The sequence below is a fragment of the Telopea speciosissima genome, chromosome 4 (assembly GCF_018873765.1).
Source record: "Telopea speciosissima isolate NSW1024214 ecotype Mountain lineage chromosome 4, Tspe_v1, whole genome shotgun sequence".
Lineage (NCBI taxonomy): Eukaryota > Viridiplantae > Streptophyta > Magnoliopsida > Proteales > Proteaceae > Telopea > Telopea speciosissima.
Genome location: NC_057919.1, coordinates 71,796,623 through 71,819,207, shown reverse-complemented (window position 1 = coordinate 71,819,207; position 22,585 = coordinate 71,796,623). Strand labels below are relative to the sequence as shown.

The window sequence follows — 22,585 nt, the reverse complement described above, 5'->3', positions numbered from 1 at the left end:
TTTGGCATCTACTTCTACGGCAGCGGTTGCTACTTTTTCTACTGTGTCTCCTTTACATTGGCATTATCGGCTAGGACACCCTTCATTATCCAAGCTGCGTCATCTTGTTCCTAGCTGCAAATCTATCTCCCGCATTGAGTGTGAAGCTTGTGAGCTTGGCAAGCATCATCGTACTGTGTTTCCTTCGAGTCTACAGTCTAGGAATACTTCTTTGTTTCAATTAGTTCATTATGATAATTGGGGTCTTTGTAGGGTCAAGAGTCGGTTAGGTTTTTCTTATTTTGTTAGTTTTATTGATGATCATTCTTGTATGACATGGCTGTACCTCTTGAAGGATCGATCTGAATTTGTATCTACTTTCAGCCAGTTTTATAATGAAATTCGTGTTCAATTTGGTGTTCATTTGAAAATTTTGCGCACTGACAATGCCCTAGAAATAATCCAACGTGAGGTTTCCTTATTTTGTTCTGACAATGGCATCCTTCATCAAACTAGTTGCTCCTACACACTGTAGCAAAATGGTGTGGCAGAGCGCAAAAACCGCCATTTGTTAGACATTACTAGGTCATTGATGTTTCATATGAATGTCCCCAAGTTCTATTGGGCAGATGCGGTATTAACAGCTTGTTTCTTAATTAATCGTATGCCTTCCTCTGTTCTTAATAATCAAATTCCTTTTAATGTTGTTTTTCCTGACCAGGTTGTTTTCTCTTTTCCCCCTCGTGTCTTTGGTTGCCAATGTTTTGTTCATGTGCTTCGCCCTGGTCTTGATAAATTATCTCCTAGGGCTATCAAGTATTTGTTCCTTGGCTATTCTCGTACCCAGAAGGGTTATAGGTGTTTTGATCCCGTCTCTCGCAAGCAGTTTGTTTCCGCCGATATCTTTTTTGAAAACTCCCCTTATTTTGTTGGATCTTCTGTTGCCCTTGGTCTTGAGTTTGATACTGGTGGTGGCGATAGTGTTGTTGCTGCCCCTGTTCCTCCTCTTCCATTAATTGCAAATCTTGATTCCACATCCGTTAAGGTCTACACGCGCCGTGCCCAACAACAGCCGCCATCTTTGCCATCTCAAACTATTGTGGCTGCCCCTCCACCGCTACCAGCTGACTCCTTGCCTGCGGATCCAACTTTAGACATTGATGATCTCCCCATTGCACAGAGAAAAGGTACTCGTACTTGCACTCAGCATCCTCTTTACCCATTGGCTAATTATGTTTCTGTTTCTCATCTTCCACTCTGTTAACGTGCTTTTGCTGCTGCTTTACATTCTACTTTTCTTCCCACCTCTTATATGCCTGCCTTGTCCCACCCTGGGTGGAAACTTGCTATGGATGTGGAAATGGATGCCTTGCTTTCTCGTAAGACCTGATCATTGGTTGATCTACCGCTGATAAAGATCTTGTTCGGTGTTGTTGGGTGTACACGGTTAAGTACAATCTAAATGGCACTGTGGAGCAGCTCAAGGCCCGTTTGGTTACCAAAGGGTTTACACAGACCTATGGGGTCGACTACTTCGAGACCTTCTCTCCTGTTGCGCGGTTAAATTCTGTCCGTATTTTGCTTTCCCTGGCCGTCAATCTTGACTGGCCTCTATTTCAGATGGATGTGAAGAATGCTTTTTTATATGGTGATCTCCAGGAGGAAGCATACATGGAGCAACCTCCTGGTTATGTTGCTCAGTGGGAGGATAGTGTCCGGGTTTGTCGCCTTCATAAGGCAATTTATGGACTGAAACAGTCTCCCCATGCGTGGTTTGATAAACTCAGCAGTGTTGTGGCTGGTTGTGGGTTTTCTCAGTGCTATTCTGACCACTCTATCTTTGTTTGGCGTCAGGGGTCTAACGTGGTCATCTTAGCAGTCTATGTCGATGACATTATTGTTACCGGTAATGATGCTTCTGGAATTGCACAGGTGAAGACGTATTTACATGATAACTTCCAGATCAAGGATTTGGGTAATCTTAGGTACTTTCTTGGTATTGAGGTTGTTCGCAGTTCTCGAGGTCTTAGCTTATCTCAGAGGAAGTATGTCCTTGATTTACTTGATGAGACATGAATGTTGGGTTGCAAACCTATTGATACTCCTATGGATCCCCATGTTAAGTTTGGTTCTTCTGCTGATGACAAGGAATTTAGTGACCCACATCAGTACTGACACCTGGTCGGTAAACTTATCTATCTTACAGTTACTCGTCCTGATATTTCCTTTGCTGTGGGTGTTGTTAGTCAGTTCATGCAGACACCTAAGCAAATACATTGGGATGCTGCTTGTCGCATTTTACGCTACGTCAAGGGTGCTCCAGGTAAGGGGCTGGTTTATTGTCACCATGGTCATACCAGCATTGTTGGGTTCTCTGATGCTGATTGGGTTGGTTCTGATGGAGATAGAAGATCGACTATAGGTTATTGCACTTTCTTTGGAGGTAATTTGGTTACTTGGAAGAACAAGAAACAGACCACTGTTGTTTGTTCGAGTGCAGAGGCTGAGTACAGAGCTATGGCTCATACAGCTGCAGAATTGATGTGGGTTCGTTCTTTTGCTCATGAGCTTGGTTATTGCAGTGATCAGCCCATGGAGATGTATTGTGATAACCAAGCTGCCATCTATATTGCCAACAACCCCATTTTTCATGAACGAACCAACCACATTGAAGTTGACTGTCATTTTGTTCGAGATGCTGTTCAGAAGAAGCTGATTACTACCCCTTTTGTTCGTTCCCAGTTTCAGCTTGGAGATATGTTTACGAAGGCTCTATTTCGACCTCAGTTCTTGAGTGGTTGTTCCAAGCTGGATCTTGGTGATGTCTACGCTCCAGCTTGAGGGGGAGTGTTAAGATCTATCGTTTTATGTTTACCATATTCTGGGGTATTTTAGTCCTGTTTATGTTTCTAGTTATTTCTATTGTCTTAGGGGTATTTTGGGGCAATTGATTGTATTTTAATTATTGCTGAGATTATGAATAAGACTCCCCTCCCCACGATTTGATTAATCACAAATCGGGGGAGAGTTTCATACTCTTTGTCGATCTCTCTCTTCTCCTTCTCTTTATTCTCTATTTTCTTCTTCTTCTTCTTTGTTCTCTACTGCAGATTAGCCTAGGGTTCTGTTCTATTACAAAACCCATACTAAATCCATCCGGCCCAGGAGCCCGGTTCAGCTTGAAAGAGTGGATATCAGTGCTAATTTCTGCCTCAGTTGGAATGGCCCTGAGAGATTCCAATAGCTCAGGAGGACTGAATTTGTTTAGCAAATTGTTTGGAATTGGGCCAGCATCATCCAAAGTACCATTGAAGAGATCCTTGAAGTGGTTCACAGCCATACGTTTAATGTCATTCACACCAGTAACCGAGGAACCATCCGAAGTCACAAGCTGCAAAATGGAGTTGTAATTGGATCTTGATTTCATGGATCGATGGAAGTAGGTTGAGTTAGAGTCCCCTAACTCCAACCACTTAATCCTAGATTTCTGCCTTAAGAAACTTTCCTCTTGGGAGAGCAGCAAAGATAACTCAAGAGAAGCAGCCTTTTCATCAATAGCAAGTTGAACATTAAGATGGTCGGATTGGAGCTGCAACTGGAGAGAAGCTAACTTATCCTTGCAGTCCAAGACATGTTGGGAGATATTACCAAAAGTATTTGTGTTCCAGATTTTGAGGGCTGCTTTCACATTGTGGAGTTTCCTAGCAAAAGCAATAAGGGGGGAAAGAAAATGCTTGAACAGGCTTGTCCCAAGCATCCTTAACAGTGTCTAAGAAAGTAGAGTGAGATGACCACATGTCAAAGTATTTAAAGGGTTTGGGGCCAAAGGAAGTGTAAGGCTGGATAGATAAAGAAATAGGACAATGGTCAGAAATTCCAGGGGTATCAAAGGTGGCAAAGGAGGAAGGGAAGGAGGCAAGCCAAGCTTCATTGACAATAACACGATCAAGTTTACAATCAATGTGGGAATTTCCAACCCTTTTGTTACTCCAAGAAAAAGTAGGCCCAGTCCAACAGAGATCATCAGCCCCCAAATCCTCTTCTTGACCTCACTGTTTTATGAAAATCTGCTCTTGCAAGCTTCTGCAACTTTTCTTCTCTTTATGAACTGCTTTGTTTGTGATCAAAGCTGGTGGGATTTGTGTGTGATCCAATCAACACCTTGCGGTGTGAAGCCCGTGTGATTCGTATTCAAGTTCTACTCCAAGTTTCTGTCCAAGATCCAATTTTTACTCAAGCTACTGCCATTACAAGCGGCTGCCAAAGTGCCAATTACTCCCTGCTACTGCAAGTAAGTACGGAAGTATCCCCAACCCCATACTTCTTCTAATCCTCTCACAGCCCAACCCTAACATTCCCCATTGTGTTTTTTACTTTTCTCCACGCTCTCAGTTCTGTCCAGACTTATTCCTCCATCAGAAATTCACCAATTTAAACCACAACACCCTTTGCCTAGCCCCTACACTCGATCCACACTTCTGCCCCCTTTTATCCATTCAAACCCCAGATTCTCCATCTCCATACTAAAATCCAAAACCTAATTTTCCCACAGACCAAACCAGCCAACAGTTCTGCCCCAATTTTGGTTCAAATATTCGTCTGCCCTAAAGGGAAACTCGATCCAAAGGATTTCCCCAGACATCCACTCTAAACCCTAGATTCCCTCATATTACACTTTCCAAAAACACGAAACCCGTAAACCTATCCTGCTGCCATTCTAGTCTACACACTTCCGCTCATCAAAACATGTCAGCACCTTCACTGATAGACTCCCCTACACGTGCCTAGCATAACCAACACCTCAAACCCTAACCCTAACTTTAACCTAAAACCATATTTTGACCTAATCGGACCACCAGTTCATATCAGATCCTGGTGTACTGGCTCCTAGTTGGTCTTCTACCTATCTAGGACTATATTAATGCTTGGTTGATATCCATCTACTTTTCTATCCTTTTTTAAATCTATCCATCATCAAATCAGGTTGGTAATTTTAAGTTTCTACTCTGTCATTGTGCAGGTTGGTGAATACCTTAGGCATCTAGGTTCAATCTTAAATAAAGAAGGAGAAATAGAGGATAATTTTGCACAAAGAATTAAAATAGGATGGATGAAGTGGAGAGGTACGTCCGGAGTGTTTTGTGACCAACGATTTCCTTTAAAAATAAAAAGAAAATTATATAGGAAATTCATACGACTGACAATGATTTATGGAGCTGAATGTTGGGTAGTATAGAAACAACATATAGATAAACTTAGTGTAGCTGAGATGAGGATGTTGAGATGGATGAGTGGTAAAACTAGAAAGGATAAAATATTGAATGAAAAAATTAGAACTAAATTAGGAATAGCTCCGTTACATGATAGGCTGCGAGGTAGTCGTTTGAGGTAGCATGGACATGTGCAACGAAGGCCTTTAGATGCTCCGGTACAGAGGAGTGATTTGATTCAGATTGAAGGAGCTAAAGGAGACGGGTAGGCCTAAAATGACTCTAAGAGAAGTGTGAGGAAAGACATGCATAGCTTAGGCCTTGTAACAAGTATGTGAATAGAGCTGACTGAAGGGAAAGGATCCATGTAGCCGACCCCATTGATTGGGATGAGTTGTATTATGTTATTATGCATACTAGTAGCTGGAATTTCAATTTCTCCATTGTTTCCATCTGTGATTCCAAATCTGACTTCATATTTGATAATTGGATAGTATTCTTAACAACCCCATGATTTCGAAAATTGATTTTTGTGCTGATTTCTTAGAGTCATACTTCCAGTTGGATTTCTAGTTTTACTCTAATTTTGATTTTCTGTGTCAGATTAGTATCCTTATATTATTGCTGAAATCTGTCGGTGTTTTGATGCACTTTTGATTACTGTTTTGAGCCCATTAAGATCTGCTATCAGTAGTCAATTCTGAAATTATGTTTTAAGGAATCTATCCTTAATATAGCAAAAGGGTAACACTAGCTGAGATTGCTGAAAATGATGAGGTACTCTCTTGCTATGTGTGGGCCCACGAGGAGATGTGGAGACTTAGATCATATCCTGCAAAGAACAGCAAAAGAGAGAGGTAGCAAGTAGAGGATAGAGAGTAGAGATTCCATTTACTCAGTCTTGTGCAACCGTTGATGTTTGATCTTCTGATACAATGATGCCATCTTAATCTCCCCAATTGTATTGGGTAGGTAATGCAATCTCGGTTTCCTAGACCCTGATTATGGGTCGCTGTGTGCCCATCCAAAAACTCAAATATTCAATTTGAGTGGCAATTATGTAAATTCTGAGAATAGTTCTGGCCTTATGAGTATGATAACTGAATGTGAGATAAATAAGGAATTAATTCTAAAGGGAAGAGCTCATTCTGGAAAGTAATGTGGAGATGCGTTCAAACAAAAATATAGTTTAAAATACGAGGGCTTTAGGGTAATACTCAAAAGATAGGTCTTAAATGCAATTTTGAAGAAGTGACGTAATTCCTCATGATGAAAACAGGCTCTGTACGATCAATTCAACTATTTATCCGAGACTCAAATCACAGGAGGATTTAGGGAAGGGTTTGTAATCCCTAACCCTATCGAATCTAAGCCTCAAAAGCTCCAACCATCCAGTGTCAATCAAACAATCAAGTTTTGAAAAGTCTTGGGGATATGCATGCCAAATAGCAAACTCCAAGTGGCTTCCAATAAATGATGATTTTTCCTCTCAAGTCTCAGCTACCCCATTTTGTTGGGGTGTGTCACCACAAGCAAGCTGATGGACAATGCCATTATTGGTAAAAAAGTGTTGGAGTCCACCATACATGTACTCCCCCCCCTTTATCAGAGCGAACAATTTTAATTATGGTATTAAATTAAGTGCAAATCATTTGATAGAAATTCTTAAAAGCATCATAGACCTCACTTTTATGTTTCATCAAAAAGGTCTATGTGGTGTGGGAGCAATCATCAACAAACGATACAAAATAATGATAGCCAAATAAAGAGGTAGTGGGAGCAGGTCCCCAAACATCAAAATGCATAATATGAAAAGGAACAATTGATCTATTACTATGATAAGGATAAGAAGAACGACAATGTTTAACAAACAAATATGGTTCACAATGAAATACATGGGAATTAGAAATAGAAGAAAAAAAATGTGGCAACTGTTTTTTCATAACACTAAAAGAGGGGTGGCCTAAGTGTTGATGCCAAAGCATCACAGAATCAACATTGCTATTGTCACTACACCCACACACATAAGATTGAGTTATAGTAAAAAAGATGTTTGGGGTTCAAGAAGGTTAAGCCCTTTCTCTTCACGTCCACTGCTAATAATCCTCTTTGTCACCAAATCCTGAAAAAGAAAATGAGAAGGAAACGTGACACAACAATTCAAGGGTTTGGTTAATTGACTTATAGATAGTAAGTTAGTGGCCAAGTTAGGAACATGAAGAACAAAATCAAGAGAAATGGAAGAGGTAACTTGAACATTATCAGTTGAGAAAGACGAGAGAAGAGAATGATTTTGGCTTATCGAATAGGCAGAGGCCACCCTTTTATTTATAGTCATAGATCCTTACAGATCTGGAAATAAATCCTAACATAATCAACATGTGCAACATGTGCATAATGAACCTAGACACTCTAATGTATCTGGGTCCGGTACACGGGTCACTGGGTCATCCGTTAACACTCCCCCTCAAGTTGGTGCATAGTTATCTCGCATGCCCAACTTGAATACAACAGGATGAAATGATTTAGAAGTGATGATGTCCTTACCACTTGGAATAGGCCTTTTCCCTTGAAGAGGAACAATATCAATCACAAGAGGGGTAGTAAAAGGAATCTGTTCCTCTCGTTGATGCTCCCCTGAAGAGCTAACTAATAATAGGGTTCGGTCTCATGAAAAGTGACATCCATGGTAACAAACAGCTTCCGAATGGGAGGATGATAGCACTGGTACTCCTTTTGGGAGGTGGAGTGCCCTAAGAAGATGCAACGAATTGCCCAAGGATCCAGCTTGGAACAAGAAGGGGTTGAGTCTTGCACAAAACAGACACAACCGAATATCTTGGGGGAAAGGTGAGAAGCAAGGGAAAGATCCGGAAGCTGGCTAACCGGAGTTTTGAAGTGGAGGACACTAGAAGGAACCTGATTTACAAGAAAGGCAGCAGCAAGAACTGCATCTCCCCAATAAAATTTAGGGACATGATTTGTAAATATTAATGCCCTAGTAACATCAAGAAGGTGGCGATTTTTTCGCTCTGCGATGCCGTTTTGTTCAGGGGTCCGGACACAGGAAGTTTGAGAAAGAATGCCATGAGAATCAAGTTACTGTAGAAAGGATCCATCAATGTATTCAGTGCCATTGTCACTATGTAAGACTTGGACTTTGGCATTAAACACAATGAGAATCATATTGTGAAATCATTGAAAACAAGAAAAAGCCTCGGATTTAGTTTGAAGAAGATAAACCCAGGTTAAGCGAGTACAATTATCAATAAAGGTAATAAACTATTTAAACCCACCCCTAGCAATAACCTTAGAAGGGCCCCATAAATCTGAATGTATGATAGAAAAGGGAATCAAACTTTTATTGTCACTAGGAAAGTAAGAAGACTTGGTATGTTTGGCAAACTCACAAACATCACTATGTAAATCATCCAAAGACCAATGTTTAACTAAGGAAGAAAATAAATGACGTAAAACATGATAAGAGGGATGTCCAAGACGACAATGCCCTTGCTGGAGCTGAGTAAGAGTGCTCTCTGCTCGGGTACGAATATTAGTGAAGACCGGCAGAGAGGAAGGTGGAGATCCTTGATCTAAGTAGTAGAGACCATCCCGTACTTTACCATATCCAATCATTGCTCCTGTCATTAGATCCTGAAAATACATAGCGAGTAGAATAAAAGTGAACACTGCAATTCAGCTCAGTAGTGAGACTAGAAATAGAAAGCAAATTAGCACATAAATTAGGGACATGGAGGATAGAGGATAAAGAAATGGTAGGAGTACAGGTTATAGTGCCTTTACCAAAAATAGAGGAAAGGGAGCCATCAGAAACCCGGACCTTGTCCTTACCAGAACAAGGAAAATAGGTATGAAGAAGATCCGAAGTGCTGGTTATGTGGTCTAATGCCCCAGAATCAAGGAGCCAAGATGGGCTAGTCTCAGATGAAGTGAGAAAAATACCTGACTGGGCTAAATGAGAGGCAGACGTGGTAAGGGGTTCCTTGATCGAAGCTGCAGGACCAAGCTGAGTCATCATACGTTGGAGCTGGGTCACAAGTTGTTCGGCAGACATAGAGGAGCTAGTATAAGCATCAGTAGTCTCAGTCAAGTGAGCCTGGGGTTGAGTCGAACCAGATTTTCCTCCTTTCCCGCCTCCTTTAGGACGACCATGGAGTTTCCAACAGGTCTCCCGAGTGTGACGAGGACGACCACAGTAGTCGCATTTCACAGGTTCATGAGTAGCACCAGAGTTGTTAATTGTATCAGCAGTATCCACAGATAAAGAGAGCTGTGGAGTAGTGACAAGGGCAGATCGAGTGGGAACAACAGTAGGCATCATAACAGAACAACGACGATCCTCATCCTGAATCATATTGTAAGCCTCAAGAAGTGAAGGGAAGTCGCTTGCTCAAGATTTGAAGCCAAATCGGATCATATTATGGGTTGAGACCAGTAAGGAAATCATACACCCGTTCCATTTCACGTTTTTTAGCAAACGTGGCTGCATCAATAGGGCTTGTCATGGCAACAAGGTGATAGAAGTCCAATTGCTGCCATAAAGTAGTGAGGGCAGAATATTATGCAGGTATTGACAAATGGACAATTCTTTCTGTGTGGTGTCACGAACCTGGCGACGAAGCTCATAGATCTGAGCATAATTACTGGTCTGTCCATAAGTGTGTTTAACAGCTTCCCATAGTTCTTTCGCAGACTTCAACAGAACAAAGCTCTAACTGATGGCTGGTTCCATAGAATTCAACAAGGAGGACATAATCAAGGCATCATTTGCTAACCAATTTTCCTTGGCAGAATCCTCTGTAAGCATAGGGGTGTCACCAGTTAGGTTCCCTGAGAAATGATTACCGCGAATGGTAAAGAGACAAGCACGTTACCACGCGAGATAATTAAGTCAATTCAACTTGGTGGGTCCTGGCTGTGAAGAGAATGGTGTGGAGTGCCAAGTCGATTCAAGGGGCCACTCCCAATACCAAGGGAAGTAACAGATTCTTCTGTCATAGCGCCAAGAAAAATAAGCACAAGAAGTTGGATTGGAAATACCTGAAAAAAGGTCACACATAAAATGATATACTAACTGCCAGCGAGCATTTTGACCAGAAAAAATTGCTAAGGGAAGTCGGCACAAGGCAGCAAAAGGCTGGCGGTACTTGGGCAGGTTGGCTGAAGGGCCAACAGGGCCTAAAGAGATCGACCAAGGGCCTGGAAGAGGCGGCAGAAACAGATGAGTCCAGGTTGTGGCCGAAACAGGGCGACAGGCCTGGGCAGATCCAGGCGGAGGCATCGGCAGGGGCTGGAAGGCCTGGTGCAAGCAGTCAGGGCCAGCAGGCAGCAACAGTGGGAGGCCAACGTGGTCGGCGCAAAGAAGAAGCCTTAAAGGAGGGCAAAAAGGGCCACGGGGGTGGCGGTGATGGCGGCGGTAGTGACGGCAATGGTAGGTAGCATGGTGGTGGTTAGTGATCAGCAATGGTTTGCATGGTGTGACATGCATTAGCACATGTGCAGTTAACCATGCTTAACCAAGAGGCCGATGCCTCGATGGTGGTAGCGGCGGCGGCTTCTAAAAAATCCCAAGGGGATTGAGCTTTGATACCAATTTGAGAAAGACGAGAGAAAAAAATGATTTTGGCTTATCGAATAGACAGAGGCCACTGCTTTATTTATGATCATATAGATCATTACAAATCTGGAAATAAATCCTAACATAATCAACACTTGGAACATGTGCATAATGAACCTAGATACTCTAATGTATTTAGTCCGAGTCACGGGTCAGTTGGTCATCCGTTAACACTATCCTCATTAGAAATAGAGGAAAGGGAACCATCACCAACTGTAACCTTATCCCTACCAGAGCAGGCAGAATATGAATCGTAACACTGAGACATAATCAGTCATCTGATTGGAGGCTCCAGAGTCAATGACCCAATGAGCAGTGGAAGGGGCTGATATAGAGACTTGCAGGACTGAAGCAGAAGGATCTAGCACTGTGGTAGAGGAAGAAGAGCCTCCAAATATGACGTAATCCATCTAAAGGCTATAAGGTCTTCCCTTCTGAGAGAATTGTGATCTGCTTGTAGTCCAGATGGATACTCCATATATTCAGTTTCAGCCATCACGATGTGTGCTCTGGCTCCCCCTCTCCTGCCACCACACATACTAGTAGGTGCAATTATAGGGGGATGCTCATGAAGCACCCAACACCTCTCCTTGGTGTGCCCAGGTTTCCCACAATGGTCACATTTGAGTCTATCTCCGTCATCTCCACGGTGTGGCCCTTGGCATCTTCCTCCAACATGTCAATCTCCATGGTAGCTAAAGGAAAGTGCAGATCTTTCCAATGATGGTATAGTGTCCATGGCTCTCCTTTGGATCTCTTCACTTTGCAAGTAACTGCATACTTCATCTGAAGATGGAAGAGGTGACCAGCTGAAAATTTGCACCCAGATTGGCTCATATTCTGGGTTCAGCCCGCCAAGTAGAATCAGAACATGTTCCTTTTCAAGTCTTCTATATACCTTTGCTTTGTCCTCGAGGTTGGACAGTTGGAGGTCTCTAAAATGATCATACTCCTTCCAAAGACCAATAATTGAGTGATAAAATTCAGAAATAGTCCTGTCACCTTGCTTCATTGTGATGACCTTCTGGTGGAGTTGGTAGACCTTAGCTGAGTTACCCACTCGGTCAAACGTCTTAGAGACGGTATCCCAAATATCTTTGGCAGTCTCCTTTCTCATAAACCTCCTACCAATCTTAGGTTTCATGGAGAAAATAAACCAAATAATGCAGACTTGGTTTGGTTTGGGTTGGTTATTTCGATTAACTTCCAAACCAGTTTGTTGGTTCAATCCTCTAGTTTAATTGTCTAGGTTCAATGAACCTGGAATCTTATCTAATCTGTCCAGTCAGCAGTTCAGATCATGGAGTAGTCCTTGGCAGTTTATTTTCATCTTATTTTATTATTCTTTTATTGTGTAGTTGGCTGGATTAGGGACTTTATAAGTCCAGACATATTGTAAGTTGTCTTAATTCAGTTTCATGGTCAGATTAGGACACCTACAGAGACATGTCGAATGGATATAGTTTCCTTTCAGTTTAGGACTTTTATTCCTTTTTCTATTTAGTGTTTAAGGCAATTAAGGAGTTTCCTTTTTATAGCCTGCACAAGATAGGAGATTACCCTATTTGATTAGGTTGTTAGTAGGTGGTTGAGGGAAGATAGAACTCCTCCCATACCAGCTGGTCAATGGGAAGGAATAAATGATAAGTTTTTGAGTCAATAAAGGATTGTCAACTCAACCCATCGGACTTTATATTTCCGGAAGATTCTACGGAACACTCATCACAATTGAAGCTGAACCTGAAGTGGAACACATTAAGTTTTTTTAGTAAAGAAGGCCACGTCTTGAGAACTACATTCCTAGCTATTGGGTGCTACCAGAGTACTTGTATGGACTGAAGTTGGACATCCATTATACACAGTTGATCCCTCGACTTACTAAAACTTGAGGTCGAGTTTCTTCAAGCCGGGGAAAGCTGATGCAGTACAAGGCCAGCCCAAATAGGCCCCTAATTAGTCCTATTGGATTAAGATTTAACCAGCCCAGCCAAGCCTCTTTTCTGCCTATCGACTTAAGTATTCAGGCCCTTATTCTGGTTATATCTAAGGACCATATCCTGTCATACTTAGAATCATATTCGGTTCCCATAATGTGGCCATCGACCTACAACATTGGGGGAGATTCTTGACAGATTTTGTGGGCCCCACAGGCCCTTTTGTGGAGTGTATTTCCAGAAGATATATGAAGATTCTGTGGGCCCGTGAAGCCAGCTTTCATGGGAGGAGATTCGGGAGCTGGGAATATCTTCTAATAGTTTCTATTTCCATTTAATGAATTGTGAGTTACTTTGTGGTTAAGATCGTTACTAAATAAAAGTTTCTATTTTTGTTACTTTTTGTTTTGCATGTAAAAGCAATGGATTCTCTTGAAGGATTCCATCCTAGTATTTACTTGGCAGCATGGAACAAGAACTCGCTGAGATCTCGGTAATATCTCGCTATTTTCAATAGGCGAGACGAGATGGAAGGCAAAATGCAAAACTACATTGTATCGGTCGAGATCTCGGTTCGACTGAGACGGAACCAAACCCCCTTTTAAGTTATGCTTTAACTCGACCGAGACCAATCGAGATCTCGACTGGTCCTGATGCTCTCAGCTGTCTCGACAGTGAAGCTCCAAGAAACTTGAAAAAATTGGATTTGATCCCATTTTTTGACAGAAAACTCGCCGGATTGCGCCGATGGTAGTTCAACACCCTGATGGCAGTAGCAGTGGATCAATCTCATCGCAACTGCCTCTTCCCTACCCTAGGATAGTGTTCCTTCGGATAGTTGTTGATGACAACATTTTTATGTATTAAATGGAAGAGTACGTGCAATGCTTCAGCAGCACTATGACATGGGAAGCCTATGTGTCACATACATTGGCTAACTTGCTTCGAAACTATGGCTTGGAATCATAGAGATATATGTTAAGATTGATGTATTTTACACTTTCACATTTTTAATGCTTATTTAAGTAATTAAGTTGTTTTACATTAATTGTATACTTTGATTGCTTTCTATTACTAACTTATGTGTAGAATAAGACCTATTAGTAGTTTAGTACATCGTAGCCTACCAACCTAGGGTCCAAAGGCGAACTCCTATTTGGATTTTGATTTTGGAAAATTTGATAATGCCATTGTGTTTAAATGACCCAAAATAGGCTGTATATCAAGTTTCATGATCAAACTAGGTCAAAAACCCACCGAAACCATCAAATGAGTTTAAAAAAAAAAAAAGTGCACCAACTCACTGAGATCTCGGCCCAACTTGGTTTTTTGGCTGGGCGAAACCAAGTTCTCGAACCATGGTTGGCAGTCATGTAGCAAGGAGAGTTTCTATTCTTGTAATCAATTCATTGGCTATTATAAATAAAGGAGATGCGGCACACTAACCCATGATTTTGGCTTTGATCAATTGAATGTCTTCTCTTCAGTGGTGATGCTGAGAGTAGCTCTTGTGGTGAAGCGAGTACAACCCAAGGTGGTGAAAATCCTTTCCCGCAGGCCATAAGTGGTGAAGGCTCTGGTCATATCCCCTTCTTCCTTTCTTTTCGGCAGGCCACAGGTGTTGAAGCCTTTGGTTATATCCCCTTCATCCCTTCTTTTTCCTTTTCTCTTCTCTCTCTTCCATTACTGGGCGGGCCTTGGTACAACAGTAAGGTTGCTCCATTGTGACCAAGTGGTCACGGGTTCGAGTCTGGAAAGCCTCTCTGCCAAAGCAGGGGTAAGCCTGCATACATTATGACCTTCCCCAGACCCCGCAGTAGTGGGAGCCTCATGTACTGGGTATGTTCTTTTTTTTTTTTTTTTTTTTCTCTTCCATTACTGTTCTGCAGTTTTTTCCAGCAGGTTTCTATCACTCTCGTGGCTTCCTATTAGGTGATATCAGAATTCCTTTGTGTGTTTGATTAATCCTTTAGTCTTGCTCTTCAAGTTCTTTCTATCTACTATTATTTTGAGTGTTGTTTCATGTCTGTGATAGGGTTATTTGACAGCATATGAGTCTGAAGTTTAATCTCTGTTTTAAGAATATTTAACCATCAGATTGGGCTGAGCTTTGGCTAATTCCCTTCCCCTTCTACTCCATTCAACTCTAACTTGAGTACCATCACACTGGTGGATTGAGAGTTATTCAAGTTATCCTCACTTGCTATTTTCTGGTTTTTCTTAGTTTCTATTTTCTTTCCATGTTTGTATCTCCTAGTCTTAACAGTCTGTTTGCTTTAATATTTTAACCACATGCTCACCCCATTAAGACCTCTAATATAGATTAGTCTCGGTCCCATCAGATTTTATGGTTTGCAAGTTCTAATCATATTTAGTTTCTGCCATATTCATAGTTTTCTGGTTCATTTTCTGGTTTCTAGTAGGTTTCTAGTGTTTGTTTTCTTTCAGCTTAGTAAACCTCATCAGGCGCCTGGACATCTTGACAACTATGGAAACAAAGATGCTTTTCAAAATGATGGTTAAGCTTGTTTAGGAGAAAACACCTCTAAATGGATCAGGAAACACCTCAAATCTCTTTTCTTAGGAACATCTATTCTTGTGCGAAATAAGTTACCTGTTTTGGGGGCAGCCACTTGCTTGTAATGCTCAGACATTTTGTGAACTGGACATTATGGGCTGCCCAGCAAAGAATTCCAATTCATGGGAAGTCCATAAGTTTCCTTTGATCTTTTCAACTTCTTAAGTCATGAATTTTTACTTTTTTAAAAATAAATAATCCTGACTTTTATTTTTAGAACTTAATCAGTGATGTAAAACTGCAGGTGGTGGGGGTGAAACTATTTCCTACAATTAGATCTAGATCTGAGATTCTTCAGGTACTTTACTTTTCACCTGATGCATTAATTCTTTGTTTTAGCCTGTATTGCTTTTATCAACTAATTTCAGGTTCTCACTTTGTCAAAGCAGGAGTCAATCATCCAACAGATAAATACCAATCACAGTGGATGGGAAGCTGCCATGAATCCTCGCTTCTATAATTACACCGTGAGTACTCAAGAAGCAGAACCTTGTTTATAATCTTCTTTTTTTCCATGTTTCTCTAGAAGAAAAAAACCCCTGATCTAAGCGTTATTATACACCTTGTGGCCACTGAACTTCTGCTGTGTAGATTGGCCAATTCAAGCACCTACTTGGAGTGAAACCAACACCAAAGTATGATTTGAAGGATTTCCCTGTTATTACTCATACAAATTCGTTGAAGTTGCCAAAGGAGTTTGATGCGAGGACAGCTTGGCCTCAGTGTATCACAATTGGGAGAATACTTGGTCAGTTAACCTGTTCTGCCTCTCGTTAGTTTAGAATTTATTAAATGAGAGACTGACCTTCTCCACTACCTTGTCTCCATCTGGGCGTGCCTTCATCTTTACAATTGAAAGATCAGGTAACTTGGTTCCCACTCCTATAACTTTTATTTGGCCAAATGTATAATTATGGTGCTTAACCAATCTTGGTATTATGTGGCAGGGGCACTGTGGATCTTGTTGGGCTTTTGGTGCTGTGGAATCTCTATCCGATCGGTTTTGCATCCATTTTGGCATGGTACCTTCCTTTCCTTAGAGGTCAGAATTTGGAAATTTATTTCTTCCCTTCATTTACACCTTCAATCCTTTGTCCTGCATGGCAGAATATTTCACTGTCTGTTAATGACCTCTTGGCATGCTGCGGCTTTATGTGTGGAGATGGTTGTGATGGGGGATATCCTATCTATGCATGGCAGTACTTTGTTCAACATGGTGTTGTTACTGAAGAGGTACAGAACTTACACCCTTACCATGGTCTTAGTGTATAGCTCAAGTAATGGTTTCTCATCTGGCAGTGTGACCCATACTTCGATGATGTTGGCTGCTCTCACCCTGGTTGTGAACCTGCATATCCAACTCCTAAGTGTGAAAAGAAGTGTGAAGATAAGAACCAGCTGTGGTGGGAAGTGAAGCATTTCAGTGTCAATACCTACAGAATCAATTCCAATCCTTATGATATCATGGCAGAGGTCTATAAGAATGGGCCTGTTGAGGTTTCGTTCACTGTCTACGAGGTAATCTGAAAGCTCCTTCACTTGATTTATTGAATCCTTCATGCTAATGAACCTGTGACGTGAAAAGTATCTGCATCTCTTGCTCTCTAAAGTATCAATTAGTTGATGCGAAGAAAATAATCTCACAATCCTCTGGGAAACTCTGCAGTCCTGGTGGGAATTTGCCTACTCTAACAGGACTCCAAACTTTTCTTATTCCTTGATATTTCATTTTTATGATGATTGAATTTCTTTTATATCTTCGTGTTCTTTTAAACTAGTGGCTATATTTTATATTTTAATTTCGACACTCTTCTTCTTTCTGGCGTTGTTGTACATTAGAGGCCAACTTATGTTTATTAGTGTCAATTTTCCTGATTGTCGTGCTTTCTTTTCTATTTGCAGGATTTTGCTCACTATAGGTCAGGGGTTTACAAGCACGTTACGGGAGACGTCATGGGAGGCCATGCAGTGAAGCTAATTGGATGGGGAACCAGTGAGGATGGGGAAGATTATTGGGTATTTTCCTAATCATCGCCTTCTAAAATATGAAACAACGCAGCTTATTTATGGGTCTAAGTTTTATTTGACTTTGTGTGTTGCAGCTTCTTGCAAACCAGTGGAATAGAAGTTGGGGTGATGTATGTTTCCTTCTGCTCCTTGATATGAAAAATGTTATATTGGTAACTGTTACAGTAGTCGGGAATGCTGACCCTATGCTGCTCAGTCGCTCATTACAGTGGGTCCCACTGCTTTACACTGCAAGCCCACTGTGTTGAATTGCTGATGCAACATCCGCTAGCTGCCTCACATTTGCAGGGACTGCTGTGTTTAGTGGCTAACATTTTTGTATACGAGTCTCAAGTACTAACTTTTTGTTTGTGCGCTTTCAGGATGGTTACTTCATGATCAGGAGAGGAACAAACGAATGTGGAATCGAGGAAGATGCAGTAGCTGGTTTGCCATCATCCAAGAACTTGATTAGGAAGCACGGTGATGTTGATGAAAATCAAGATGCGCCCGGACTATAACTGATTTTATCCACTAGCATTGTTATTTATTTATGTGGTATCAGCTTGAGACTATGGAAATTTATGATATTTCTGCGTGGAAATAAACAAAAGTAACTGCATCTATCATGTATCAACTATCAAATATTATTAATAGGACAGCGATCTTTGGCAATATTCGGCCAATTGATTATGCCCTATAAACAGAACTCTCCTTATCGCTAAACGATTGTTGTGGGAAAGGTTGCAGTGCTTGGGTTTGGATTTCTGACAAAAAAAAAGGGGTGGCTCAGATTGCGGCAGCATCTACTCATTTTTTATCACTGTTTTTGACGACTCTTATGTCACAGCTATCGGATACATCACGTTCAACTGTTGCCATTTGACAATCGCCATCCCTCTAGAGCTGCTATATATGAATGTTGAATTGCCCACAGCTTTTTGACTAAAAAAAAAAAAATTTGCCCACAAAGCTGAAGCCTTTACACTGTTGCGCCGTCGGATTTATAAAATCCTATTTTCCTGAATACGATGTTATGTTATCATAATGAATTACTGTTAAAATTGTTATTTTCGTCTCTTCTCCAACACTCTCATTCATCTTTTGCAGTGTTACGAGCTTTCCTAGTATAAATTTAGATATTTTCATAGATATATTATTATTTTTCTGTACATATTAGTAGATGTGTTAAAAATCTTCTATAATACCGGCAGGGTGGCAGTGCACATCCAACGGCACAGTAGAGGCCATGTGTGTTATGTGTACCATCTGACCTCTGTTGTGCCGTCCGATGTGCACTGCTGCCCGCCGGTACTGCAGAGGATCCTGGTCCATTTTTATTGTCTCAAGTGCAAGACAAGTGCACATCTGGGAAGGTGACACGTGGCAAATGACTATCCAACAGTCCAAATTGAAATCAAGTTTTTCACCTCCATTCCTTCCTCTCTCTCGTCTCTCCTAAACCTTGTGTTTCCTTATACAGATTCAATGTTTGTATCCAAATTTTTTTTTCTTTTTTCCTGATCTTATAATTAAGGCAGCTCCCAGTAGCTTCAGGCTGCTTAGCGTTAACGTGCTGAAGTCGAATTTCATCGTTTCACTCTTAGCTTCGACTTGAATGGTAGAAAATCCTAGCAAGAGAACCAGGCATAGAAGATGAACACAACAAAACAACATCGCTAATGTCGTCGGCAACCCATTAAATAGAGATTAAATTGGGTTTTCTTGTGCGGTGAGAATGAACTGTTAATTCACTATCACTCACAAATCACAGCCGCATCTGAATAGTCCGAAGGAGAGAGAGTGAGTTAGTGCTGCTTTTGCTTTGAAGGTGAGAATCTTAAGGAGAATGAGGACTGGTGTATGATATAGAGAACGTGCCTCTGTTTTGGTCTGCGACTCTTCGTGAGAGAGGAGAGCCTCTGGTTTGGTTTTCGTGAGAGAGGACAGATATAGAGAGAGAGAGAGAGGAAAAGATTTTTTCAATTTTTAGGGATTTTGAGAGTGAAAAACTTGATTCCAATTTGGACCATTGGATAGTCATTTGCCACGTGTTGCCTTCCCCCAAATGTGCACTTGAGACGATAAAAATCCGGTCTAGTTGTGTAAAAGCTTCTCAACACGTAACTTGACACCTACCTAGAGATTTGTGAGACCAACTGTCTTATCCATTGTGCGTCAATTTTTCCCCTTCCGGGAGGAAACCTTTATAGAATTTTATTGGTCCTAGTACTAATCTAGGTGGTGACTTCCAAACAAAAAAGACAGAGATCCAACAACCCATGATATATCCCTTTTTACATCCTGCCTTCTGGGACGAGGGCAAAAAGGGGAGGGAGGGAGGTTTCAAAATCCACCCCTGGCACCTAACAATCACTGGCTTCTCACACCCATGGTGTAGTTACTAGATCACTTGGCCACCGAGATCGCACCTCCTATGTCGCTCCATCTTCCGACATATGCATCGGGTCCTATAGGCTTCCGTTGGGCAAATACTTGTACACCAACAGAGTGGAATTCTCGTTGGTATTGCTGCAATATAGCTTCTCCATGTTCACGTGTTGTATAGAGCTCAATGTTGCAACCTCCACTTCGAACTCCTACTTCACCACGTTCACGTGCCGTATCGGCTCCTCTGCTTCAGTCTATGTTGCTCCTATTGCGTCTCCAATCACCTGATTTTGTCTTATTCGTATTTGCTTCACCACCAGTTTTTCACCGTCGCCCACCACCATTCTGTAGATGTTCTTGATAAAATCAAATATATCGTGTCCTCGGAAGCTCGTTGTCAATCCCCGGCCCGATTAGTAAGGGTATGGTGTGACTAGATGCCAACAGACATCCAATCAACCATTAGGATCGCAAGTGCAGTACTCTCATTCAGAATTTATCACAATACAGAAATCAAATAAAGTGGAAGAGGGCAAATAATAATAATAATAACAGTAATAGGAAGAAATCTAAGTGATAAACATGTTATATTGATAGAACTTGCAATTACACTGTACAACTTCCCAAAAGTGTATTAAGACCACTACATGCTTATCTATAACAAAAGTAGTATATAAACACAAAAAGGAATACAACTTAGTCCATCAGGCCATATCACAGAAACGCGCACTGGTCGCACTCGCATGAAACATCATGCACTTTGAGCTCCTGCGGTGCAGAGTCACTACTGGTGTTGAAGTCTGAAGCAGCAACAGCTCCCAACCCTGGTTCCTCACAACCAGCCATGCCATATGAAAAAGGGGAATATCCGTGGGAATGAGCTCCACTGAGCCCAATCAGGGGAAACATGCAAACAGATGCATATAGTCCATGATGCATGTCTCAAGTCTAATCATGCAACTAACAATAGATCTAGGTCTCATGAGGTCAGATGTTACTATAACAGGTATGATGTTTTCAGTTCCGAAATCACAAATCGGACCCCAAGAATACCACTCTACTACAGTGGAGACTTGCCAGTACCGGAATCACTCATCGGTCCCCAGCAAACCCCCAAGGTTAACCCTACTGTACATCCCATTCCAGAATCACACATCGGACCTATGAGATAGCAATTGGCATTCCAGAATCATCCCTTTGGACCTACCATGGGTTATCCAACACCTCACCCCTGCTGGCAAGGGTTGTAGCATAGGGTTTAAGATACCCTAGCCATATGCACCTTCTAACATGTATGTCATGTAGTTCTACAGTATATAGAATATCCAAATAGTTCCATCATCATCTCTCAATCTCATACAACATACTATCTCATCATATCATTCATAATATTATGCATATGCATTATGGAATGCAACCTACCATCATGCATACATCTAATGCATAAAAGATAAACTAAAACTACATGAACATAACGTTAATATGGTGCATGTACAGATGCAACAAGCATAATATAAGAAAATAAACAAGAAACACTCTCAAATTAAAGTCAAATCCCACTTACCTTGAGTTAGAAGAATTGCTCAAGCTAATAGATAAAACTAACTCTTGAAAAGCCTCACCAATTAGAAGATTTCACCCTAGATTAACAATACATAACATCAATTAGGTTACTAGTGTAAACTAGAAACAAAGCCCCAATCTAATAGGGACAACTGGGAAGATCTGATGGTCATCTGACAATGGACCGGACATCCGCAGGGGGGCAGCTTTTGCACCCGATAGGTGCTGTAGAGCTTTGTTTTGAGGCCTTTCATCATGGATCTTGCTATGCACAGACCCCAAATCCCAAATTGGCTTAGGGGAGTTAAAGGGAAACAACCCAAATGCATGTTGGGTCTAAGGCTTTAAAACAAATTTGCCTAAATTTTCTATGTTTCGGGTTTGTTTGAGTTAGGAACTCAGCTGAAACCAAAGAAAGAGAAGAACAAGGTCAGCTCAAGGGTTTGCAACCTAACTGAAGGAGATTCACAAGGAGGGAACAACAACAATCCAACCTATTAGCCCTTCTCCAGGCCTTCTCTCTCCAATGTCCAATTCTTTAGAGCTTCTCTCTCTTCTCTTCCTTTTCTCCAGAGCAGAAATCGGATTATGATTTGGGTAGGAAATGAATTCCTAAAGCTAAGTCTAGGTGAGGCTACTAAGGTTTGTTTGATTTGGGCCATATTAGAATTAGTTTGGTGAATTACATTCTACTAGCTATTTAAAAGGTAATTAACCTAAGAAACCACTTATAGTTAAGTTCCATGAATGATATCCCACGATATAAATGAGAGCCCGACCGTGATGGTATGCAGGTAGCTCAACCGAGACCAGGTATGTGGGTCCCATCAAGTAATAGTTTCAAAGTTTGGGGTGTCTAGCAATCGGGCCATAGTACAGGGTGTCCAAGTAATTTATCTTTTTTCTTTTTAAATTCCATAGAGGGTATATTCCCTTTTTTTAAAGCTGTCCCATTGTGTAGCGCCCGTATAAGCATAGAGATAAAAAAGAAAGTAGGCAAGTATCAACATAGATACGATTTTTTATTTCCTGGGGATACAACAGTAATTTAGTTTTAGTGCGCTCCCATATCTAGGCGCAACTGGATCTTTAGTGCCTCTAAAAGAGGTGGGTGGACCCCGAATCGTTATCATCTACGGTTCCCTGATCGGTGCGGTTCCCTAGTGCCTCTCACAAGAGGAAGGTGGACCCCACCAAGGCAGAGTGTTCGGTCAGGTGCCCCGGGTGGGTCCCACCCCCTCTTGTGAGAGACACTAGGGAACACATTTCAGCCAAAGCTACACAA

General features: G+C 41.4%; 2 protein-coding genes across 3 annotated transcripts in view; both read left to right on the top strand.

Annotated features, from left to right (window-relative positions):
* Nucleotides 1-17,886, top strand: part of LOC122658835 (cathepsin B-like protease 3) — a 33,521-nt gene extending 15,635 nt beyond the window's left edge. The window contains exons 2-11 of one of the 2 annotated variants that reach the window (XM_043853966.1): nt 15,584-15,637; nt 15,729-15,806; nt 15,931-16,087; nt 16,199-16,203; nt 16,287-16,361; nt 16,447-16,572; nt 16,639-16,857; nt 17,242-17,355; nt 17,442-17,477; nt 17,730-17,886. In XM_043853966.1, the coding sequence (XP_043709901.1) occupies nt 15,584-15,637; nt 15,729-15,806; nt 15,931-16,087; nt 16,199-16,203; nt 16,287-16,361; nt 16,447-16,572; nt 16,639-16,857; nt 17,242-17,355; nt 17,442-17,477; nt 17,730-17,867 (1,002 nt within the window). In that variant the 3' untranslated portion in view covers nt 17,868-17,886. Of the gene's footprint in view, nt 1-15,556; nt 15,638-15,728; nt 15,807-15,930; nt 16,088-16,198; nt 16,204-16,286; nt 16,362-16,446; nt 16,573-16,638; nt 16,858-17,241; nt 17,356-17,441; nt 17,478-17,729 lie in introns of both variants that reach the window. The other variant, XM_043853965.1, reaches the window with a different exon arrangement.
* The window catches only part of LOC122658834 (paladin), a 216,034-nt gene continuing 199,023 nt past the window's right edge, over nt 5,575-22,585 (top strand). Inside the window, exons 1-2 of the mRNA XM_043853961.1 lie at nt 5,575-5,585; nt 19,991-19,995. The gene's annotated coding sequence lies outside the window, so the exon portion shown is untranslated. The remainder of the gene's footprint in view (nt 5,586-19,990; nt 19,996-22,585) is intronic.